The 25,510-nt window shown below is 46.7% G+C and overlaps 2 protein-coding genes across 4 annotated transcripts in view; one reads left to right on the top strand and one right to left on the bottom strand.

Annotated features, from left to right (window-relative positions):
- Positions 1 to 25,510, top strand: part of LOC114250841 (inactive dipeptidyl peptidase 10) — a 369,807-nt gene that overhangs the window by 94,412 nt on the left and 249,885 nt on the right. The gene's annotated exons all lie outside the window — the stretch shown is intronic.
- LOC114242545 (uncharacterized) lies at positions 3,676 to 24,152 on the bottom strand. The gene is made up of 8 exons (XM_089735711.1): positions 23,410 to 24,152; positions 22,799 to 22,988; positions 22,525 to 22,627; positions 21,551 to 21,730; positions 11,341 to 11,432; positions 7,958 to 8,021; positions 6,839 to 6,985; positions 3,676 to 3,910 (listed from the first exon to the last, which is right to left on the bottom strand). The coding sequence occupies exons 1-8, from the start codon at positions 23,933 to 23,935 to the stop codon at positions 3,710 to 3,712; spliced, it is 1,503 nt and encodes a 500-aa protein (XP_089591837.1). The 5' UTR covers positions 23,936 to 24,152; the 3' UTR covers positions 3,676 to 3,709.

Raw genomic sequence — 25,510 nt, 5'->3', positions numbered from 1 at the left:
ATAAAGTAAAAGTGGTAAAAAGCTAAGTTAAATAAACGACCCGGGCTAATCCACCATAAACCATCAACAAAGTGGGACAGCAGTTCCTCTAAGGCCGGATAATCCGGGTAACAGCCACACCAGTACTTTTCATCCATAAAAACGCAACGTAAACTAAACCAGCAAAAAAATCTAGCTTTATTCGCGTTACAGATTTTAAAGCTAGCTCTGTTTACGAGCCGTCCATAAAATCTGTTGTATCATCGTATGGCCGGTTATAACCGGTTATGGCCGGTGCTTGTCGGCATTAAGAGTTTCAGTGGCAGTTTTAAATATTTAAAACAGCTTAGAGTCCTGCAAGAGTACTTTCGGATCAGTTGGCAAGATTTAACAGATAAAAATTACACACTACATTGTTTTGTAAAAATAATAATACTTTGAGTCAGTCGGTTTGTAATAAATAGGTACATGACTATTATTTTATCATTGAACAATCACTGGCCCGGAAGCCTTTCCAGTTTCAGCAGGACAGGTGGGCGAGCAAAGGCTCAGCCAGGAGAGGTGGGATTTGCTAACAGCTGCCCGAGCGCCTCCGAAGGAGACCTAACTACTCAAGAGGTGCTGCTCCGCCAATGAATCTACTACTAGATCGGAATCGCGACCCGCTGAGAAGATCCGGCGAGAAGCTCAGCGTGCTGATGCATGGGTTAGGCTGCAATCTTGGTCTAGCCTATTATGTATACCAATTTTTATTTCGGTATTCGCGAATGGTAGACATTTAAAACGGCTTAAACTCTTGTTTACAATCGTCTCGATATGTTATACATACCTAATAACGCTACATCTGAATATCGCAGTGAAAATAATGATAGTAAAAATGTAAATAATCAACGCGAGATTAAGCCGTAAAATTTTTATTTATTTAAGTATATTCATCATCATAATCATCTTAGGCCTTACAGCCCAAGGTGGGCCTTAGTCTGGTCCAGTAAGTCTCTCCAGACTGCTCTGTTCAGGGCTTTCTCCTTCCAGTTCCTGACACCGATAACTTTGAGATCGTTCTCTATGCCATCAGAATCTAACCATCGGAATTTGGGTCTGCCACGACTTCTGCGGCCCTCTGGCTTGCCACAGAACAGTTGTCTTGGCAATCTAGTCTCCTCCATTCGAACTACATGTCCTAAGTATGTTGCAGTGCCTTAAAATTTACCAAGCCGTATCTAATAAAATTCATACTCAAGGTTATTAGATACTACAGATAGATGATTAAGACTTCGATGTTGAGTATAGAGGCATAGATGCTGACTGCATGAGTTGTATACTCTGATGACAGATTGACTGATTATTACTGGTGGTAGGACCTCTTGTGAGTCCGCACGGGTAGGTACCACCGCCCCGCCTATTTCTGCCGTGAAGCAGTAATGCGTTTCGGTTTGAAGGGTGGGGTAGCCGTTGTGACTATACTGAGACCTTAGAATTATATCTCAAGGTGTATGGCGCATTTACGTTGTAGATGTCTATGGGCTCCAGTAACCACTTAACACCAGGTGGGCTGTGAGCTCGTCCACACATCTAAGCAATAAAAAAAAAGGCTAATAACAAAAAAACATAGTCTGTAAAAAACTTAGTGTACCGTGCAAATAAATCAGTCAACTGTCTCGAAACATGAAAGAATCCTTTTGAAATTGTCAAATGAGGCGCGGTTTCGACCGGATATATCCGGATCGAAGGAGTATATCAACTGGTTTCCACGAGCGTATATTATTATACGCCCCGTTGCTTTCTTGCTTTCTTAATTATAATTATTTTATTATTTTAATCTATATTTATTAAAAATCTTATTAATTATACACCATTTTTTAAATTAAAAATAAATTTTTTAAAAAGACTATATGATAAATAATACTTTAAAAAAACTAAAAAACATGCTTTATATAGAATTCAACTAAAAAATTGAAAATAATTTTTTATAAATTTAAGTTGAAAATAGTGTAAAAAATATATATATTTGATTTAAAAAAAAGCCGGGGGTGCTTTTTAAGACATTATTGAAATAATAATTCTTCTACTCATATCTGTCAGAAAAATATTTATAATATTTGAAACATTGCTACTAAGGATATCTTTCTTTATAATCAAAAACATCGTTCCTGATGGATCTTCCCGACTGCACGTCGTCTTTCATAAACTATACTGTAGTCTAGTCGACATGTTGAAAATGGTACAAAACAGAGATACTGCTCTTAAAATTATGTGCGATAGTTCATTGGATCCGGAATGACGCCTAGAAAAATGTGCTGAAAGCGTGTATTAGCACATAAAAAATTGCAAAAGTTATAAACAATTAAAGATGAAAAAAAATAGTATTTTGTTTTTTGCCAATATTTTATAAACTGTTAATATTTAAGAAATAAAAAAAAAGATTCTGAAAGAAGAGGAAATTTTCAATAAAAAACTCCTAACTCCTGGAAATCTATCTCCATTTAATAATGGAGATAGATTTCCAGGAGTTAGGAGTTTACACTAATATAACTTACTAATACACGCTTTTAGCACATTATGGAGATAATTATATATATTATATTATAAAAGCGTGTATTAGCACATAAAAAATTGCAAAAATTATAAACAATTAAACATGAAAAAAAAATGCCATTTCGTTTTTTGCCAATATTTCATCTATACTAATATTATAAAGAGGAAAGATTTGTTTGTTTGTTTGTTTCGAATAGGTTCCGAAACTACTGGACCGATTTGAAAAATTATTTTTCCATTAGAAGCCGACATTGTCCACGATGAACATAGGCTACTTTATTTATTTATTTTTTTATTTTTATTTTTTTGGTTTCATGTGTGTTTTAATGTTTCCGAAGCGAAGCGAGGGCGGGTCGCTGGTATTTCATAAACTATTAATATTTAAGAAATTTAAACGGGAATTCCAACGGGAATTCCAACGGGAATAAATTATTTATAGTGTTCAGAACACACCATAATTTTTTTAAATTAAAAGAAATATATTCAATACCTTAAATAAATTAATTACTGTGTCGTACTCGCTTTTGACGCCACGCGCGCAACCTAAAAATGTCGCGCGCAGACCTATTTTCAGCGTTAAATTAAAATTATAAATAATGGAGATAGATTTCCGGGAGTTAGGAGTTTTTTATTGAAAATTTCCTCTTCTTTCAGAATCTTTTTTTTTTATTTCTTAAATATTAACAGTTTATAAAATATTGGCAAAAAACAAAATACTATTCTTTTTCATCTTTAATTGTTTATAACTTTTGCAATTTTTTATGTGCTAATACACGCTTTTAGCACATTTTTCTAGGCGTCATTCCGGATCCAATGAACTATCGCACATAATTTTAAGAGCAGTATCTCTATTTTGTACCATTTTCAACTTGTCGACTAGACTACTGGAGGATGAGCATTTTCGATAAATTGTGTTTTTTAGAAATTATATTTAAATACGAATTACATATTATTTGTTATTTTCTTTCAATAAAAAAAAAGTTTATGTTTAAGTTGATTATCGATAAAGTTGATTATTGAAAACACGAATAAAACAACATTTTCTGAAAATAAATCGTTGCTAGATCGATTTATCGCCCCCCGAATCCCCTGTATACTAATATTTATGAAAATCGTTGGAGCCATTTCCGAGATTCAGATATATTTGTAATTAAACACAACTTTTTAGATTGGATCAATAATATATTTGTACGAATCAGTGCTCGATGCTCCAACCGCCATCTTCGCTGTCGTCGCCACCTCTGATCGCCGGCTTGACGGGACTATTTATGACTTTCATTCCATTCGTTGTATACTGCGATGACCTGTACATCTTACCCCAGGTCACGAAGTAATCGTGAAGCGGTGATACGGTGGTGGTAGTCGTGCGCCTTTTACCCGTATAGTATGTAGGCATCTGTGAAATATCTATATATTAATACGTGAAGCAAAAACTTTGTATCCCTTTTTACAAAAATTGCGCGGACGGAGGATTATGAAATTTTCCACACTTATAGAGAATATAGGTAGGAGACCCACAGAGACACAGCCCACTGAGTTTCTCGCTGGATCTCCTCAGTGGGTCGCGTTTCCGATCGGATGGTAGATTCTGCGAAGCACTACTCTTGCTAGGGCCAGTGTTAGCACCACTCCGGTTTGAGCCCCGCGAGCTCACCCACAAGTTAGGACGAATCTGATATAGCCTCTCAAGGCTATCAGCATAGGTAGGAAAAAAAAGAGAGGGAGTGCAGAATCTTATTTTTTTTTTAATTATGCATAAACAATTACATTAAATCAATAAAAAAAAACATTAAACTCACTACCATGTATTTGACCCACACATGCATACATACTATTTGTTTGTTGTCAAATATTGCTTGTCTTTAATAATAATTGACTAAAGTGCAGTCTTGTACGGTGGGACCCTTCACCGTTTTCCGGTCGTGCGTGGTGTTCCGCAGGGGTCGGTTCTCGGCCCCCTCTTGTGGAACATCGGGTACGACTGGGTGCTGAGGGGTGCCCTCCTCCCGGGTCTCCGCGTTATTTGTTACGCGGACGACACGTAGGTCGTGGCCCGGGGGGATGATTATAGAGAGTCTGCCCGTCTCGCCACAGCGGGAGTGGCCCTCGTCGTCGGGAGGATAAAGAGACTGGGCCTCGACGTGGCGCTCAGTAAATCTGAGGCCTTGTGGTTTCACGGGCCGCGGAGAGCGCCACCTGTCGACACCCACATCGTGGTTGGGGGCCTCCGGATAGGGGTCGGGGTGCAGTTAAGGTACCTCGGCCTCGTGTTGGACGGCCGGTGGGCTTTTCGTGTTCACTTTGCGGAGCTGGTCCCCCGATTAATGAGGACAGCAGGTTCTTTGAGCCGACTGCTCCCGAATATCGGAGGGCCGGATCAGGTTGTACGCCGCCTCTACGCTGGGGTGGTGCGATCGATGGCCCTGTACGGTGCGCCTGTTTGGGCTGAGCCGCGCAATCGGGCTGCTATGGCTCGGTTCCTGCGCCGGCCGCAGCGCACCGTTGCTATCAGGGTCATCCGTGGATATCGCACCGTCTCATTCGAGGCGGCGTGTGTGTTGGCGGGAACGCCGCCATGGGAGCTGGAGGCGGAGTCACTCGCTGCCGACTATCGGTGGCGCAGTGAGCTTCGTGCTCTGGACGTGGCGCGTCCCTCCAAAAGTGAGCTGCGGGCGCGGAAGGTCCATTCTCGGCGGTCCGTGCTCGAATCGTGGTCGAGGCGGTTAGCCAACCCCACGTGGGGTCTACGGACTGTCGAGGCGGTTTACCCAGTCTTTTATGACTGGGTCAATCGTGGCCGAGGACGCCTCACCTTCCGTCTGGTGCAGGTGCTGACTGGGCACGGATGCTTCGGGAAGTACCTGCACCGGATAGGAGCTGAGCCGACGACGAGGTGCCACCATTGTGGACACGACCTGGACACGGCGGAGCATACGCTCGCTGTCTGCCCCGCTTGGGAGGTGCAGCGCCGTGTCCTTGTCGCGAAGATAGGACCAGACTTGTCGCTGCCTAGCGTCGTGGCGTCGATGCTTGGCGGCGACGAGTCTTGGAAGGCTATGCTCGACTTCTGCGAGTGCACCATCTCGCAGAAGGAGGCGGCGGGGCGAGTGAGGCAAAGCTCTCCTCACTATGCAGATACCCGCCGCCGCCGAACAGGGGGTCGGGACCGGGGTCCGTAACCCGGCCCCCTAAGGGCTTCGGGCTCCACCCGCTTTGTGCGGGGAGGAATCTAGGCGTGGGGCGGGCGTGGTAGGTCGCGTTCCCCCGACCGCTCCAGGGGAAGGTGTAGCGCGGCACTATCAATCGGGCTCTTGGCCCGTCGACCGAGGGAACCGGCGGTCATGTTGCTGGCGGCCGCCGGTCCGGCGTCTGGGGGACGGCGGGATGGATGTAATGTGCTCTACGTAAACCCTGTCCCGCCGTCTCAATAGCTCCGACTGGGCTTCCGCCCGGTCCGGGGTAGGGCGCCGGCTGTGAGCGGCAGGAGTTTTTAGTGAGGTTCGACTCCCACATACCCCGGCGATTTTCTCCTGTGGTAAAAAAAAAAAAAACTACTGCGGGACCACTAGTATACATTAAAATTACAGTTTGAAACAATGCAATAGTTTAGGGCAACGCGTAGGGAACCGTTGACCTACGCGGCAGTCAATGTGTTAAAGATCAGCCGTTGTACTATAGAACTGGCTTCTAGGACTCATGTCTCAATGAGTGGCGGCATTAACGTTGTTGATGCCTACGGGCTCTAATAACCACATAGTACCAGGTGGGTCGTGAGCTCGTCCACCCATCTAAGCATTAAAAAAAGAATAAGCACAACACACGGAAAACTTTGTCTTTTTTTAAATTAAAAATCAGGGCTCAAATCTGCAACCCGTGGTGGTGTAGTCAAGTCGTTAATCGATGTCCCAACTAGACGGCGAACTCACTAATACTAATACACGCTCCTATATTATTTCGGTTGTAAACCTTTGATTTAATTGGTTTAGTTCCAGTGATTCAATCTTATACCTTTAAACGAGCAATTCTTGTATATATGTATATAATCTGAATCTCGGAAACGGCTCCAACGATTTTCATAGAACTTAGTATACAGGGGATTTCGGGGGCGATAAATCGATCTAGCTACGATTTATTTTCAGAAAATGTTGTTTTATTCGTGTTCTCAATAGTCAACTTTATCGATAATCAACTTTATGACTCTTCCCGACATCTATTGGCGAATAATAATACTAGCTTTAAAGACACAACAAGATGGCGTTATAAAAAAAAACCGAGTAAAGCTCGGTCATCATCTAGTGTTACTTATTTGACACAATACACTCACTGTATTTCTGATGTTTTCTATCCAATCAGCGTAAGCGCCAACCAAAGTGAAAACCGTAGGAGCATTAGGGTACCCACAGATTGTTGGGCCAAACGAAATAATGCCCACGAGACGACCGGAGAGTATCGCCGGACCGCCTGCGTCGTGCTGAAATGTATAGCACAGATGAACATTGAGTACAAAACTCGATTCAGAGTCTTTCATGACCTAAAAACCTTATTGCCTTACTCTTAATCTTGTGTTTCGATAATTGACTTCTTCACTTGAAGATACACATTTGATACCATGGAAATCGTCACAAAAAATATCATTCTACTAATTTTTTTATTGCTTAGTTGATTAGACGAGCTCACAGCCCACCTGGAGTTAAGTGGTTACTGGAGCTCATATCTATGACGTAAATGCGCCACCCACCTTGAGATATCAGTTCTAAGGTCTCAGTATAGTCACAACGGCTGCCCCGCCATTCACACCGAAAGGCATTACTGCTTCACGGCAGAAAAAGGCAGGGTGGTGGTACTTGCCCGCGCGGACTCACAAGAGGTCCTACCATCAGTATGAATATTGTTAGAATAAAGTACATTTTTGAGTCGTTCTTCACTCTAAATGCACAAATATACAAATTTAGGCTATTTGTTCTACGTTCTTTGATAGTGTATGTAATAAATGCTGAAATCTATACTAATATATAAATCTACAGGGGTTTTTTACGGATGTTCCGCTATAACTACTGAACCGTGCATCCGATTGACTTGAAACTTGGTGTCCATGTAGAAAATACATGAACTTAATGGATAGGCTAATATTTATATGAGTGTTGAATTCCCTACACCAGTTGCGGGGGCGTTAATGATGAGAATCTTGGTGGGGGTGAGAAATAATAATGTTAATTTTAAATGGGTACAGCTAGCTTACTCATAATTTTGACGTTTTTTTATTGAACTTGCCAGAACGAGAATGCCGAAGATATCATAAACGTAAGGTCGAATTTTGTATAGCATCACGACTGTGCTCCTAAATAGAATCCATGATTGTAGCATGAGAACTTAAGCCACGCCCGCTTTTATTTCAACATGGTTTTCCAGAACCTTCGCACCGCTTAATATCTAAGTAACTCACATCACAAGCACCTTCCCCCGTCGTCAGTGTCCCGGCGCAAAACATTGTTGACGAAATGAATTTGCTAAAACAGAATTAAAAGAATTAAGATTATGATATATATATATATATATATTTTATTGCTTAGATTGGTGGACGAACTCACAGCCCACCTGGTGTTAAGTGGTTACTGGAGCCCATAGATGTCTTCAGCGTAAATGCGCCACCCACCTTGAGATATAAGTTCTAAGGTTTCAAGTACAGTATTTTTTGCATGCGGAGGGAGGGGTTAATGGCCCATATGCTTCACAGTGAGTGGGGAAGCATTTTTTTTTATTGCTTTTTTAGGCAGACGAGCATACGGACCACCTGATGGTGAGTGGTTACCGTCGCCCATGGACTTCAGCAATGCCAAGGGCAGAGCCAAGCTGCTGCCTACCGCTTAATACTCTCCACAAGCCTCGTTTAAAGAAGGACATGTCATAGCGCTCGGGAAACACCGTGGAGGGGAGCTCATTCCATAGCCGGATGGTACGTGGCAAAAAAGATCTCTGGAAACGCACTGTGGATGACCGCAGCGGTTCCAGATAATATGGATGAACTCTGACCCGATGGCGAGAAGTGCGATGATAAAAAGGAGATGAGGGGATCATCTCAAGCGTGTGCGAAATTTCAAGTTATTCAAAGGTCTTGAAGCCGCCGTACTCCGGTGGCGGGCGGTGCGATGGTAAAAACGAGACGTTGGTATCATCTCGAACAATTCCTCAGAGCACTCCCCATGGAACATGCGGTACAAAATACAGGGGGAACCGAAGTCCCTCCGCAGGCCCAGAGGCTCCAAAAGCTGTTTTAACCTAATCCTTCAGATGGCACTAATTCGGCGCGGAGGAAAATGATATGCAAACGAAAAAAAGGACGATATAATCAAACCTGTGACTTGGTCCATAACAGATCTTTTTTTTTATTGCATAGATGTCCACTCATCCACTATTGTCCACCCATCTTAGCAATAAAAAAAAAGAAAAAATATATGGGTTAACGAACTCACAGCCCACTTGGGGCTAAGTGGTTACCGGAGCCCATAGACATCCACAACGTAAATGCCACGACCCACCATGAGATATGAATTCTAAGGTTTCAGTATAGTTACAACGGCTGCCGCACCCTTGAAACCTAAACGCATTACTGCTTCGCGGCAGAAATAGTCAGGGTGGCGGTAACTACCCGTGCGGACTCACAAGAGGTCCTACCACCAGTAATCTTTAACTGGGGTCTGCATTTGGGGGACATTTTGAGGTAGCGTCGAAAAGCGATGAAAGATTCGTCGTGTAAGCTAACCCCAGACATAAGCCACTGAGTTTCTCGCCGAATTTTCTCAGTGGGTAGCGATTCCGGTCCAGTGATAGATTCAGCGAAGCACTGCCCTTGCTGGAGCTAGTGTTAGCAAATTCACCAGTCTAAGCCCTGTCAGCTCTCCTCCACGCTCGGTGAAGCTAAGGTTACTAGCATACATAAAAAAGATGTGTGGTGTCGTGGGACACCGGATAGGAACGAAGTTCTTTATTATAAAAATATTAATTTTAAGTTCTATTCGAGGTATAAAGAAAATAAAACTGGAGGTTTCGCAACAACCCACGGTCATTCGGTAGCGTGCGAACTTATTGTGGTACACTTCATTCACCGTTGTTTGCATAAGAGTTAGTGCACTGCGCAAACGAACGCTCTGAGATCGTAGTGGTGGAGAACGATAAAAAAAAAGACGTGTGGCACTCGGGGACTGCCGCGGTAAAGCTATAGCAAAGCATTTTTTATCAACTTATGCAATTACACTTAGACAATAATAATTTAATATTAAAACAATAATAAAAATAAGACCACCCTATATTTATAAACATTAACAAAAGCAAAACATTAACTGTCCCCTTCACACTCATAAGCTAGACCGCGTGAGAGAGAGATAAGCAGACTTCATGATGCTCATGCAGTGTGACGTCACTCCGCGCGCTTATTCACAAATACGATACCAGTCCAACGTGTGAATGTGTTGAACGCGAGCTACAAGTAGGCGTAGTAAGAGTGTCAGGTTATTTTCGTTACGGAATTTCTTGATTCAGTCACCGCGTTCAAGGCCCGCGATAGAAGCTATGCAATAGCTTAAAACTATGTTATTTTTTGTACGTTATTACAAACGTTATTACACGTTATTAAAAAAAAATTAAAAAAAAAAGTAAAAAAAAGTAGGCAGTGGTTTGGCTCTGCCCCTGGCATTGTCGAAGTCCATGGGCGACGGTAACCACTCACCATCAGGTGGGCCGTATGCTCGTCTGCCTACAAGGGCAATAAAAAAAAATTTAAATCGTACACTGTATACATTACTAATAAATATCTTACGTTACGGACGTTTTTTTCCCGGTTAGGGTACCCCTCCGCATCGTACCATAAGGAACTTCGTTCCAAAAATATTCATGAAATGTCCAACGTTAAAGAACACAATGTACCTTACTGCCAGAAATGATCTTCTGATCATAAATGATACATATTTTTTACATTGTCGCATGTACAAAATGGTAAATATACAAAATGAGTCCATATTTGCATACTTTTCATATTTACCGCCAACGAACGCAATACGATATGTATCAACGGCCCTTGCTTACAAGGCATTCTTCCAAAACAAAAACCCTAATTCAATAAAGTATGTAGTCCCCAAGAATTTTCCGTGCAAACATTGGATAAATGTGTCTGCAATAAGCCCTTACGTTAGGGCGCTTTCACAGGCGGAACTAAAATATTTAGGACCATTTTGAATTGATGATTGGAAGTGGGTCTGTCTATTGATACAGTGAAGATCAGATGTTCAACGCTAACTTTGAAAGGAGCTCAACCCTAGAGCAATTGATGTTAAGTGGTTAGAGGTGGTCATAGCATATTGCAACGAAACCTCCATGTTATTGAATAATTGATTGACTGGCTCGCGGTTGCAGAAATAGAATAATGATTTTTATTGCTAAGATGAGCTAACGAGCTCACAGCCCACCTGGTTTTAAGTGACCACCAGTGGCCCATGGACATCAACCACGTAAATACCACTACCCACCTTGAGACGTGATTTCTAAGTCTCAGTGTTTACAGTGTGCAACGACTTCCCCATTCTTAGATAGGTACCACCTCACTGTTTATTTCTGCCGTGAAGCAGTAATGTGAGGCAGCCGTTGTACTGTTAAAACTGAAACTTTACGACTCTTGTCTCAAGGTGGGTGGTGGCATTGACGTTGGATATGTCTAAGGACTTAATCTAAGGTGGACTGTGAATTCGTCCACCCGCCAAACCAATAAAAAAAAATTTTCATTTTTACAGTAACATTTCGATATTTTAGACGCAATGTGAATGCACCTTTACTTACTCGCCGTAAACCTCCTTACAGAAAGTGTTCGGGTAAACCGGCAAGAATTTCCTTTGCAAAAATATCGGTCTGGTATCAAGCTTTTGCGACATCTGAAATTTAAATAAGCAAAAACACGCTTAATGAAGATTATTGTGAATAGTGCAGCGTTGCATAAGTCGGTCCGTTTTTCTCATACGGACTGAATTTCTCGCCGGATCTTCTCAGTGGGTCGCGTTTCCGATCCGGTGGTAGATTCTGCAAAGCACTGCTCTTGGTAGGGCCAGTGTTAGCAACACTTCCGGTTTGAGCCCCGTGAGCTTATCTACATGTTAGGGTGAAGCTGAAATAGCCTCTCAAGGCTATCAGCATAGGTAGGAGAGAGAAAAAACAGACACTAATAAAACAAAAGTTAATAATTGAAACAAAATTAAAAATAAGAATAGTCTGAATTCGAATCGCAATACAAATAAAATATAAAATGAGTGTTTGTTTGTAATATTCTTCGATCAACAATAGTAACGTAAGTAAATAGTAACAAAGTTACTATTGATGATCGAAGGTAATATTAAAATAACCACTTTTTGCAACTGCAAATTAATGTAACTATATATACGGTACATATGTATACCAAAATAAGATTTTTTTACAATTTTTGTATGTGAGTTTGTTCCGGCTAATCTATGGAATGGCTGGACTAATTTTGATGGGACTTTCACCGGCAGATAGCTTATGTAATGAGGAGTAACTTAGGCTACTTATATTTTGTTTAGATTCCATACGGAAGAAGTCGTGGCCACAGTGAGTCACATCTATACTAATATTATAAAGAGGAAAGATTTGTTTGTTTGTTTGTATATAGGCTCCGAAACTACTGACCCGTTTTGAAAAATTCTTTCACTGTTTGGAAGCTACACTATTTCCGAGTGACGTAGGCTATAATATTTTTTGAAAAAAATTAAGGATCCTTACTAAAACTCCAATAATGTAACCCAAGGTGTAAAACGTCGTAAAAATTACCTAAAATATTCTTTACATCGCGTGCGCTGCGATAAACTATTCACGATAGAATTAAAAGGATGTACTACGACTTTGTAGAACACATTATTATTTACAAAAAGTGTCGCGACAGCATATGTTTAACTATTATAGTTATGCTGTAATAAGTGTTCTTTTATTAAAAAAAATAAAACAACGTCAAATATCGTTGGAATTTTTGTTGAAGACCCGAGCGGAGCCGGAACGGGCCGCTAGTATTATATAAACAGAAAAACGTGCCTCACAATTTATTTTGTAGAACGAATGAAACACGTATCTATTCGGAATGAAGACGTCATCACGTCCGTAACAAGATGTTTTGCTGATCGATTGGTATATTAAACCACGTACCAGCGATCATACTGTTGTATCAATAAAGCAGGTATACAAGGGTCATTACATATAGCATGATAAAAGGTATCCCAAATTTCAATCTAAGTGATCTTTGTCCGCACATTCGTCAAAATACCTTTTGTTGCTTTCGCGCGTTCGGGTAACAAACATCCAAACAAAAAACCGTTCATATCGTAATTATTCAATAAGCTGTACACTATTTCTTTAATTTAGAGTTTGTTTTCGCTGGAAATAAAAACACGGTTCTTAGGCCTTTCTTGAACTGCATTAGTGGATGAGTTATTCGGTCCTAGTAGCTCGTAAGCATTCTACCCTGAGTTATGAGATACGAAATCTTCAGGATGACGGTACTAACTCTTAGGGCTGACTCACTCAAGTCTCAGTGCTTACTTAGGTACATACATCACGTTTTTTTTTTTTTTTTTTTTTTTTTCCACAGGAGAAAATCGCCGGATCCCCACCCGCACGGCAGGTGGGGTATGTGGGAGTCGAACCTCACTAAAAACTCCTGCCGCTCACAGCCGGCGCCCTACCCCGGACCGGGTGGGAACCCAGTCGGAGTTATTGAGACGGCGGGACAGGGTTTACGCAAAGCACATTACATCCATCCCGCCGTCCCCCAGACGCCGGACCGGCGGCCGCCAGCAACATGACCGCCGGTTCCCTCGGTCGACGGGCCAAGAGCCCGATTGATAGCGCCGCGCTACACCTTCCCCCGGAGCGGTCGGGGGAACGCGACCTACCACGCTGCCCCACGCCTAAGCTCCTCCCCGCACAAAGCGGGTGGAGCCCGAAGCTCTTAGGGGGCCGGGTTACGGACGGGACCCCGGTCCCGACCCCCTGCTCGGCGGCGGCGGGTTTCTGCGTAGTGAGGAGAGCTTTGCCTCACTCGCCCCGCCGCCTCCTTCTGCGAGATGGTGCACTCGCAGAAGTCGAGCATAGCCTTCCAAGACTCGTCGCCGCCAAGCATCGACGCCACGACGCCAGGCAGCGACAAGTCTGGTCCTATCTTTGCGACAAGGACACGGCGCTGCACCTCCCAAGCGGGGCAGACAGCGAGCGTATGCTCCGCCGTGTCCAGGTCGTGTCCACAATGGTGGCACCTCGTCGTCGGCTCAGCTCCTATCCGGTGCAGGTACTTTCCAAAGCATCCGTGCCCAGTCAGCACCTGCACCAGACGGAAGGTGAGGCGTCCTCGGCCACGATTCACCCAGTCATAAAAGACCGGGTAAACCGCCTCGACGGTTCGTAGACCCCACGTGGGGTTGGCCAACCGCCTCGACCACGATTCGAGCACGGACCGCCGAGAATGGGCCTTCCGCGCCCGCAGCTCACTTTTGGAGGGACGCGCCACGCCCAGAGCACGAAGCTCACTGCGCCACCGATAGTCGGCAGCGAGCGACTCCGCCTCCAGCTCCCATGGCGGCGTCCCCGCCAACACACACGCCGCCTCGAATGAGACGGTGCGATATCCACGGATGACCCTGATAGCAACGGTGCGCTGCGGCCGGCGCAGGAACCGAGCCATAGTAGCCCGATTGCGCGGCTCAGCCCATACAGGCGCACCGTACAGGGCCATCGATCGCACCACCCCAGCGTAGAGGCGGCGTACAACCTGATCCGGCCCCCCGATATTCGGGAGCAGTCGGTTCAAAGAACCGACTGTCCTCATTAATCGAGGGACCAGCTCCGCAAAGTGAGCACGAAAAGCCCACCGGCCGTCCAACACGAGGCCGAGGTACCTTAACTGCACCCCGACACCTATCCGGACGCCCCCAACCACGATGTGGGCGTCGACAGGTGGCGCTCTCCGCGGCCCGTGAAACCACAAGGCCTCGGATTTACTGAGCGCCACGTCGAGGCCCAGTCTCTTGATCCTCCCGACGACGAGGGCCACTCCCGCTGTGGCGAGACGGGCAGACTCTCTATAATCATCCCCCGGGCCACGACCAACGTGTCGTCCGCGTAACAAATAACGCGGAGACCCGGGAGGAGGGCACCCCTCAGCACCCAGTCGTACCCGATGTTCCACAAGAGGGGTCCGAGAACCGACCCCTGCGGAACACCACGCACGACCGGAAAACGGTGAAGGGTCCCACCGTACCCGGTACATTCGACCGACCTGGCCTCCAAATAGGAGCCAACCAGCCGGCGGAGGTAGAGGGGCACCCCATGCCTCTCCAGTGCCCCCCCTATCACAGACCAGGGCAGGGTGTTAAATGCGTTGGCGATGTCAAGAGACACCGCCAGTGCCACCCCACCCCGTGAGACAGCCTCGTCCGAGAGGGCCCGCACGCGAAGAATTGCATCCACGGTCGAACGGCCCTCCCGGAAGCCGAACTGCTCCGCCGACAGGTCAGGTCCAACCCCGACCAGGTGCTGAACGATGCGGGCAGCCAGAATACGCTCCAGCAATTTTCCCGCCTCGTCCAGCAGTACGATAGGACGATACCCGGCGGCTGTATCCACCGGGCGCCCCTCCTTTTTCAACAGCACAAGTCTGCCCGTCCGCCAGAGCAACGGAAACCGTCCCGACTCCAGGCAACCATTAAATAGCTCCAGGAGCCGGTCCCCTAGGGCATCGAGGGCCAAGGCCAGCACCCGACCATGGACTCCGTCCGGGCCGGGGGCCGTGTCCTTTGCAGTCATCCTGACAACGGCCACACGGAGCTCTGCCCCAGTAATATGGGGCACCTCAGCAGGGGCTTCGCCGTCGATGGCGTCCGACGGCTCACCCATAGCGGGGGGAACAAAACCCTCCCGCTCCTGCGGGAACAACGCCGAAACGATGTCCCGCAGCTGTTGAGGCTGAAGTCGCTCAGTCAAAGGGGGGGCCCACGGGCGCAGTTTACCGCGCACCAGCCTGTACGGGCTCCCCCATGGATCCGCTTCGAGCGCCTCCAAGAGTCTCTCCATGTTCTGCTCCTTGGCCCGCCTGATGGCCAGCCGCAGGGCGTCCTTCGCAGCGCGATATTCGCCGTGCAGCCGGGTCTCCTCCTCTGCGAACGCGACGGGGTCGTCGCGCCGCAGGTGACGGCGACGGCGGTGTCTAGCACACTGGCGGCTCGCCCGAATGGAGACTGCACGCAATCTCGCAATTTCAGGCGACCACCAGGGCGACTGCCGCCGTCCGCAATGCCGAGGGCCGACCCGGGGCATCGAGGCATCGCATATGCGGTGCATCGCGCCGCGGAACCATTCGGCCTCAGCCTCCACATCGAAAGGGTGTGGGCGCATGGGCGTCCACGCCGCCACCATAGAGGCCTCCACCAGGAGCTCCTTCTTCAGGAGCTTCAATGCCCACCTAGGGAATGACCGGGATGCACTCCGCGGGGGGTTAACCCCGCGAGCGCCTGCGGCCGGTGTTGGCGTGGGAGCGGAAAGATCGAACCGGATATACCGATGATCCGACAACGATTCCGCCCCCACCACCACGCCCCAGCCGAGGATGCGCTGTGCGATGGACGAGCTCGCGAACGTCAAGTCCACGATAGACTCTCCCGTCCACCGCACGCATGTCGCGACCGAGCCCCTGTTAACGATGCAGAGATCGGCCGCGACCGCCCACTCCTCCAACAGCCTACCACGAGCGTCCGTGGATGGGGAACCCCAAGCGACAGACTTCGCATTGAAGTCCCCCGCCAGTATTACCGAACGGGGAGAGAGGTGACGAGCGATCACCTCTAGCCCGTCCAGAAACCGCTCGAACTCGACGGTAGGCCGATTTGGAGAGAAGTACACCCCGATCACGACGGTATTTTCTAATTGTACCGCGACGATCCCGGGGCCCCTGGTCACCATCGCCAGGGGAGGAATCATCGCGGATCTTCTTATATGTATGGCCGCCAAGCCATCAACGTCCCCAAACCAGCAGTCGTCCGCTGGGGGAACGAAGTACGGCTCGGCGACCACAGCCACGTCAATTGACCACTCCGCCATAGTCTGGAGCAGCATGTCCTGAGCTCCGGCGGAGTGGTTCAAATTTCCTTGGAGGAAGCGATAGGTGTGATCCATTAAACCTGGACCACATCCATCGCCCCCTCCCCTACTCTATTGTCCCCGCTATCGGGCTCGAACGCCTCAGCGGGGGCCAAAGTGCCAGCCGGTGCTCCCCCGGCCGACCGCTTCTTTTGGCGACGCTTAGCTTGGCGGCGCCAATTTCTAATTGCATTTTTGCCGGCCGGGGGGCATGCCTTGCCCCCGGTCCGGTGGTCAGCCTTGCGTCCGGCCGCCGCACATAACGAACAATGCGGCGCAGCCAAGCACACGGCCGCCTTGTGTCCAGGCTGACCACAGCGGAAGCACAGTCCGCTGCGGTCAACCGCACTCACGCACCTGGCGAGGCAGTGCCCAGTGCTGAAGCACCTTAGGCACCGCCAGGCACGTGGTTCTAGCAGGCGCACGTGGGCTGCTATCCAGCCCACGCGCAACCTGCCCGGATCCCCCGACGGTCTCCCGGGCGGAGGAGCAGCCAGGGCAACGGCCGCCTCCACCGGGCAACGTACCCACACGGAACCAGCCCCGGTATAACCGGAGCGCAGCTCGCCTACTGTTATGTTCTGCAGGGCACAGTTGCCCTGGGCAGCGACGGCCGCCGCCACCTCCTCCCTGGTGGTGCAGTCGTCCAGGCCGGTCACTTTCAATTCGGCCATCTTGACCGGCCTATGCACCCGCACCTCCTCTTCAGGCAGGACCATACGGAGCCTTGCCGCCAGACGCTCCGCGATGCCGGGACTATCGGCAACGGGACATTCTAGCAGTTTGGCCCCATTGGCTGTCTGCCTACAGCGGAGGCCCTCCCCCGCCCCGATCTCATCCAGGTCAACTGCCGCGCGCGCCCGAGCAATGACATCTCCGTATGTCATGCCCTTAGCTTTGGCAGCCGGCAGCAGCGTTAGGACCACTGCCGCCGACCGCGGCGCGCGCGGTTGCTTCTTCGTCGTTTTTTTTTTGTTTTTGTTTTTAGCGGCTACAGGCGCCCGACCCTGATGGGGAGCAACCTGAGCCGCTGTAGCCGCTGGCGCTCTACCAACTTGTGCAACTGCTGGTGGAGCCTTCTTGGCACCCCGCCGGGCCACCACGTTCCACCCTTCGTCCATGTTAGACGGGGGCGGAGGCAGCGGACGAGGCGGGGGTGCTTGCGATGGGCACTTCGCGTTGGTGCCCCCCCCCCGCTTGGTTCTATCCCGTCCCGGGCCCAACCTAGTGGCTGGAGCCCGTACGGGGGCGGGGCGAGCGGCTGGAGTACCCGACACCGCGGCATATGCCGGTCGCCGAGCGTCAGCCGGAGCAATGAGCTGCGCCTCGAGGGCCGCCAGCCTGCCGTCCAGCCTTTCTAATACAACCTGGACGGTGCGACTGATGACCTCGTCCAGGCTGAATTTTCCAGTCAGCTCCCGTGGCCCTACGAGTGCTTGCTGCCGCTTGGTAGCGGTCATCTCCCTAGTGCGTGGCGACGGGAGACGTGGCCGCTGCTCAGCCGCGCGCGGTGGCGGCAGCACAGGCCACCCATCGCCAGTCAGCGCCGGGGAACGGCGCTTCTGAGGCGCCCCGGCGATACATGACGTCGCTGCCGGTACATGGGCCGGTGGAGTTCGGAACCCAGTGGCCCGGGGCAACGCGGGCGACGGCGTCGATGCCGCTGCCTTACTCGAAGCAGAAGCCTCATCATCAGGCTGCTGTTGGGCTTGAAGTAGTGCTCGAAGCCTCGAATTCTCCGCCATCAGCTGTACCACCTGGTCATTGGCGGAAGCAACCGAAGGCAGAACCTTCGAGACCTGCGAGACTACCTCTCGCAGCTTACGGCCAGCGGCTTTGGTCTTAGTGCCGTTGGCCGCATATGACTTGACGGTCCTCATGGCCCTGTCTATGACCAAGGCAGGGTCTTGAAGGCCGCCTTCTTCCTCCTCTGTCGTTCGCCCGTCCAGTGAGGCGACAGACATCGACGCCGATGACTGCGCCGGTGACGGCGCGCCCCTCCTCCGGGCGGGTCTTCCTTTTGGGGGCGGCATCTCCTCCGCAGCAGAGGCCGCATCGGAGACTACCAGAACCTTCTCCGGCGGGGCATCTGCGCCAGAGGATGACGTTGGCTCCCCTCCCCCCTCGCGTGAGGAAACTCGCTGGGTCTTCCTTTTCCGCCTTATCTTTTTGGCGGTTGTCTCTTTCGAGCCAGCCGCCTCGCTGTCACTGACGTGCCCAGAGTGCGTCAAGTCAGCGCTGGCGTGTCTCTGTTCGACGGGTTTTCCGCTGCCCGTCACACAGCCCCCTTCGTCATGGCAAGCTTTGCCCCCCCCAGAATACGCGGGGCAGCGTGCTCCCACCGAGATGGAAGCACGGAGGGATTCTCCACCTAAGGTGGTACCCTCCTGGGGTAATTTTTTTTAAAAACTTTGCCATCATTTGTTTTTTCCTTTGATGTTTAACCAGGGGTCGGTCCCCTGGGACGGCCCTCACGACTGGACTCCCTCCAGCCACTCATCCCATCACCGGGCACGTCACAAGCTTAGGATTAGGGCATTTTTTATAGAGGTTCGCATCCTCGCGGCCCCTGCTAATCAGCGGCCCCCGTCCCCTACTCGGTAGGGATTACGGTATGCTTCTACGAAGCCACGCCGGTAAACCGGTACCCCCCTCTGGAGGGCCTTCCCCTGTAGCTGCCAAGAGGCAACCGGGGACATGGCAACCAGCGACCGGAAGGGAGTGCCCTCCGGTTCACTTCTCATCCTCTTGGGGTCTGCCATTACTGACAGACCCACACGTCTGACCATGATGTGGCCACGCCGGCGTACCGGTAGCCCCCTCTGGAAGGCCTTCCCCTTTAGCAACCAGAGAGCTGCCGGGGACATGGCCTAGCATCCAAGAAGGCTCCAGAAGGGAGCCCTCTCCCGCTTCACGCACCCTTTGTCCAGCAAAGGTGGGAAACGGGAACACGGTGTGCAGTCTTCTTTGTTCACGGCACCCCTGTGCAGACAACGCTGCTCCACGGTATCGGGGTGCACGCTTAAGCCCCACCGCCGCGACAAGGCGAGACCACGTTCGGTGGGGACATACATCACGTAGGGAATATTTAAGAACTAACTCTGCCTATTTCTGTTTACTGGTGGTAGGACCTCTAGTGAGTCCACGCGGGTAGGTACCACCACCCTGCCTATTTCTGCCGTGAAGCAGTAATGCGTTTCGGTTTGAAGAGAGGGGCAGCCGTCGTAACTATACTTGAGACCTGAGAACTTATATCTCAAGGTGGGTGGCGCATTTACGTTGTAGATGTCTATGGGCTCTAGTAACCACTTAACACCAGGTGGGTGGTGGGCTAATCCACCCAACTAAGCTATAAAAAAAAAAAAAAAAAAAAAAAAAAAAAAAAAAAAAAAAAAAAAAAAAAAAAAAAAAAAAAAAAAAAAAAAAAAAAAAAAAAAAAAAAACTTAACTGACCAGCAAAGACAAGTGGGACATTAAAGTGTTGCTTCTGTCACACTCTTCTTATCAGCCCACAGACGTCCACTGCTGGACATAGGCCTCCCCCAAGCCTCGCCACAAAGACCGGTCCTGCGTTGCCTGCATCCAGCGGATCCCACTCATTATATTCATATACGAACACTGCATTATTATATATGAAGAATCAAATCGCGTTATCTTACTGTAGGGTGCAGGGTTATTCAAAGATTATGTAGCTTAAAAATGTTTATTGTTAAACTACTAAGTAAATCAATGAAATGTTAATGTCATGAATGCACCCGGGTGACGCGGTTGTTGATCGTGGACTGACGATTTTTGAGAGTAAAAAAAAAAAAAAAAAGTGTGTGTGTCCGCTCCGACGCACGACTGGAGTTTACTGGATATAAAAAATTAAACGAAACAATACGAGAAATAGTTCTATATTACGACAACACGATACACTACAGATTATTAACAAATTAACGAGACACAAAACAAACGACTAACAAATATATGAAAATACAAAATGAGAGAAACGCGCGATCAGTACGAGGCTTTGTGGCGGACTGCCGGCGCAGCAGCCCGGCGCGCATTTCGTGTGACATGCGCATAACGCATTTCGTGTGACATGCTAGTACGATTTTGGTCCCCATAATTTTCATACCCCGGGCCTATATATGTAAATCGATTCTAAAGGAGTAAACTCCAAAAAAAAATTTGTGGATTTTTTTGGAAATAAAGGAAATAAAGAAATAAATAAAGTTGGAAACAAAATCGAGTTTAGAAGTTAACGCGTCACGCGAATTATGCTGACAAAGGTATTCGGTAATATATCGCACATACGGTGCGATAACGTCACTTATGCAAATTTAGGTAATTTTTCAGGAGAAACGTTGGAAAATTCAACATCTTATTATATAGTTCTTATATAGTTCTGCTAGGCTATATAAATAAAATGATAATATTTAAAATCAATCAGTAAAAGCAAATATCTCTCTCGTCTCAATAATCTATATCTATATAGAAATTCTGTTCATTAATTAGTCTCGCTAAAACTCGAGAACGGCTGGACCGATTTGGCTAATTTTGGTCTTGAATTATTTGTGGAAGCCCAGAGAAGGTTCAAAAGGTAGATAAATATGAAAATACTCGGAATTAAATAAAAATAACAATTTTGTTTTTACTTTGATGTGTCCCCCCGGCGGACGGATTCCTTTTGTTTGTTTTACGTTTATTTTATACAAAAGTTTAGGTATTTTATTTATCGATTGAGGCACTACGAAGTCTGCTGGGTCAGCTAGTTAGTAACTATTAAAAATGTATTTTATCATACTCAGTTCAGTGTTAACAAAAATTGCATAAGTGACTTTATAGCACCATATAAGCGATATCATTGAACACTTACCTTAGTAACTCCCCATCCTAGTAACAGTATCTCGGCTGTATCCGGGATCGTGTTAGGGCTGTCAGATATATCGATGATCTTCGGGATCCGGTGGTAATTGAAGTACAGGTGCCGACGGAGTCTGATTACAGCTATGTTGTTTCTTAGAGTTTTAGGATCGTACGTTGGATGGAAGAAAACCTATTGAATGTGATAATGCAGTGTTATGTCTTTAGTTTATCGACAATAAGTATTTATGTTGAAGCGATAAGCAGCGGCTTGGCTCAGCCCCTGGCATTGCTGAAGTCCATGGGCGACGGTAACCACTCAACATCAGGTGGGCCGTATACTTGTCTGCCTACAAGGGCAATAAAAAAACAAATGGTTACTGGTGGTAGGACCTCTTGTGAGTCCGTGCGCGTAGGTACCACCACCATCCCTATTTTTGCCGTGAAGCAGTAAAGCGTTTCGGTTCGAAGGGTGGGGCAGCCGTTGTAACTATACTTGAGACCTTGGAACATAAATCTCAAAGGTGCGTGACGCACTTACGGTGAAAATGTCTATGAGCTCCAGTACCACTTAACACCAGGTAGGCTGTGAGCTCGTCCACCTACCTAAGCAATAAAAAAAAAACAATTTCACACACACACCCGAATGAAGATAGCTTAACAAAACCCAAACCCGAGAAAAAAAAGTGTAATTACTGCAATTTCGGTGCACTTTAGGCGCGAATGAGTAGGTAGGTACCAATACTGGGCCTATTTTTATCCCGGAACAGTTACGAGTTCTAGTTTAATGGTGCTCCAAAACTGAGAATTATACGTTCACGTCTTCTCTGGGTTCCGGTGACCACAGCTAAACGCATCAGAGTAGAGGAGGGAGGTGAGATCAATCATCCGTTGCAGTAATAAACAATGTCGTTAGAAATAGTCCTGGCGAGACAAAGACTTAATATGCTATGAACGTTACAGAAAAACTAAGGAAAACCTTGTTACCTCAAGGGCATCGATCATTTCTCCTCCAATCCTGCTATGATTGCTGCCAACCCTCACTTGGAGAATCCTCGGGTTCTCTCTGAAGAATCTATTGTTATGAGTCCTATAAGTAAACCAGGGAGTTATTATTTACAACTCAATCAAACTATTTGTCCCTATGAAGATTTTCGGTCATACACTTTACGGAATAATCAAAAATCGCACATAATGGCAACGCTAAATAAATAGTAATCAAATGTTAAAATATATTAACAATCCTATAAGTAATACATACAGCTGTAAGCAAGCCGCTGAAGTGAGGACCAAATCGTGCCAGTAAATTGAACCGCCACACCAAAATCTTCCCATTACATGAATAGACACCATGAACGGGTAATACAGCACTGTGGATCTCTCCCCCTTGTAGATTCGCCGGCCATCATGGTGGTGGTAGGTATTTAGGTCGTTTAATTCGCCTTTTGGGTCTAGAGGAAAATATTATGATTTCATTAAATTTTGTTACCTATATGAGGAGAGTTCACGGCCAGTCTGGTGTAAAGTATTAGCCAAAGCTCACGGACTATGCTGCATTGAGGTATGAGGGTGAAAGGCCAATTATATTACCCACCCTACCCTTGAAACTAAAACGGATGACTGCTTCGCGGCATCAATCGGCAGGCTCACGACTTACAATGAACCCTACCACTACCACCAGTGAATATTGGTGTGTGATTGCAGTGCCCTGGTATAATATACAGAAAATCCTGCTGATAACTTTTCGGTGAATCTTTTAGTTGTTAGTGTTTCGCGTGACAGAGATAGCACACTACGAAGCCGAAATTAGTCTATTGTCTCTCTCTAAAGGTCGATGTGCGGTATTTATCGCCGGGTACTGTATCAACTTACCCCAATAAATACTATCTTTATATGGAAGCACATGATTATCTTTCGGCGTCTCAGCTAACATCTTATCGACAACCGTATCTATAAGTTCTTCATCGTTCCTATTAATGTAATCATGATTCATCGCTCTTCGGGCAGCTTTGACCACATTCTCATCACCTCTGTCGGCCAATATCTTCATTACATCATCACGATTCATCTTCTCCTTGATTTTTAGATACAAACTTTTCATTTCATCATTATTTTTATTAAACGTTTCTTTCTCTTGTAAAGCTTTGAAAAAGTCAGTTTGATTTAAGTTCGTTTCTTTTGTCGCATTTAAAATCATTTCTTCGATTATATCATTATCTATAACGTAACTGTTTATATTATCTATCTTTTCTTTGAGGTCATTGAGCCTTTCATCTTCTGTTTTAACGTTTAGCGCATATAAAAGTTCGTTGACCGCACCCTTAAAGTTGATGCTATGATTAAAAGCACTACCTTCATAAAATTTAAGGAGGAGTGCACTCAAAATGAAATACAACATTTCGTGTGTGCTGAATTTTATATTTTCGTTATTACAAGTACATATTTTACGGTGCCGTTTTTACGAGCCTGCGAAATAAATGTTGATGAGAGAATTAAATTTTTATAGTTTAAAGGATATTGTGAAAGAATTTTTTTTTAATGTAGTGCATAAAAATGTATTGTATTTTTAAGGAAAACTCCGATTTTATTTTGATTTAAAACATAGTTCTTTTTTGCTTATGGCGTAGATGTTTTGGCATCAGACAAGCGTCAACAAGCTTGCGGTCTATTCGGCTTTATGTAGATACTCATAGAAGTCGAAATGTATTTCAAACCACACAAACTGATGGTAGGACCTCTTGTGAGTCCGCACGGGTAGGTACCACCACCCTGCCTATTTCAGCCGTGAAGCAGTAGTGCGTTTCGGTTTGAAGGGTGGGGGCAGCCGTTGTAACCATACTAAGACCTTAGAACTTATATCTCAAGGTGCGTGGCGCATTGTAGATGTCTATGGGCTCCAGTAACCACTTAATACCAGGTGGGGTGTGAGCTCGTTCATTCATCTAAGCAATAAAAAAATAAAAAATGATGACATGTCCTTCTTCAAACGAGGCTTGTAGAGATTATTAAGCGGTAGGCAGCAGCTTGGCTCTGTCCCTCGCATTGCTGAAGTCCATGGGCGACGGTAACCACTCACCATCACGTGGGCTGTATGCTCGTCTGCCTACAAAGGCAATAAAAAAGTATTCTATAATTTTCTTGCCACTCCTGTCATGTAAAAGCTGTCATACACCTAGATCAACCCGTGTCGGAGAGTTACCGACATCTGGACACCTCAACCGTCGAGGCTTTTTTTATATAGCTTAGTATACATTAGATGGGTGGACGAGCTCACAGCACACCTGGTGTTAAGTGGTTACTGGAGCCCATAGAAATCCACAACGTAAATGCGCCACCCACCTTGAGATATAAGTTCTAAAGTCTCAGTATAGCAATAAAAAAAAGGTTTGTTGCAAACATTCATGAAAGACCACAGCGTGCTGTACCAGACACAAATTCACATTCCACTTGATGTAACATCTACATAAAGGACCATTATAAAAATAAAATAAAAGTCAAAAAAATTCTTAACAATGTTTACGCAAGAAACGACTGCTTAATTTTCAACCCAATAAAAAAACTGCCTCCTAAAAGTCGGTTCTGTTATGTTTTTTCTGGCTCGGAATAGCTGTCTTAAAGAAAATAACTTTGCATTGTTGGATTTCTTGTGATTCTCTCGGTGAAAAGAAGTTTCTCGAAGGCTTTTTTGTGCTCATGATTATGTAAGCACGTCTAGATATTATGAGACATTAAAATGGTCAATAGTTTTGTTATTTACACTCTGCAATGAGTTGTTGAAATGCCATTAACGCACGTAAAATATAGCCACCTTTTTACATACAATTTCAGAGGAAACACAAGATAAATCATAAATGGTCGTAAATTCCCATAAGCCGCTCTGAACAGCTCTTGTGAGTCCGCAGGATAGGTACCACCCTACCTATTTCTGCGGTGAAGCAATATGCGTTTCGGTTTGAAGGGTGCGATATCCGTT

The sequence above is a fragment of the Bombyx mandarina genome, chromosome 20 (genome assembly GCF_030267445.1).
Source record: "Bombyx mandarina strain Sakado chromosome 20, ASM3026744v2".
Lineage (NCBI taxonomy): Eukaryota > Metazoa > Arthropoda > Insecta > Lepidoptera > Bombycidae > Bombyx > Bombyx mandarina.
Note: the sequence above shows the minus strand (reverse complement) of the source record. Positions and strands in the feature narration are given on the sequence as shown.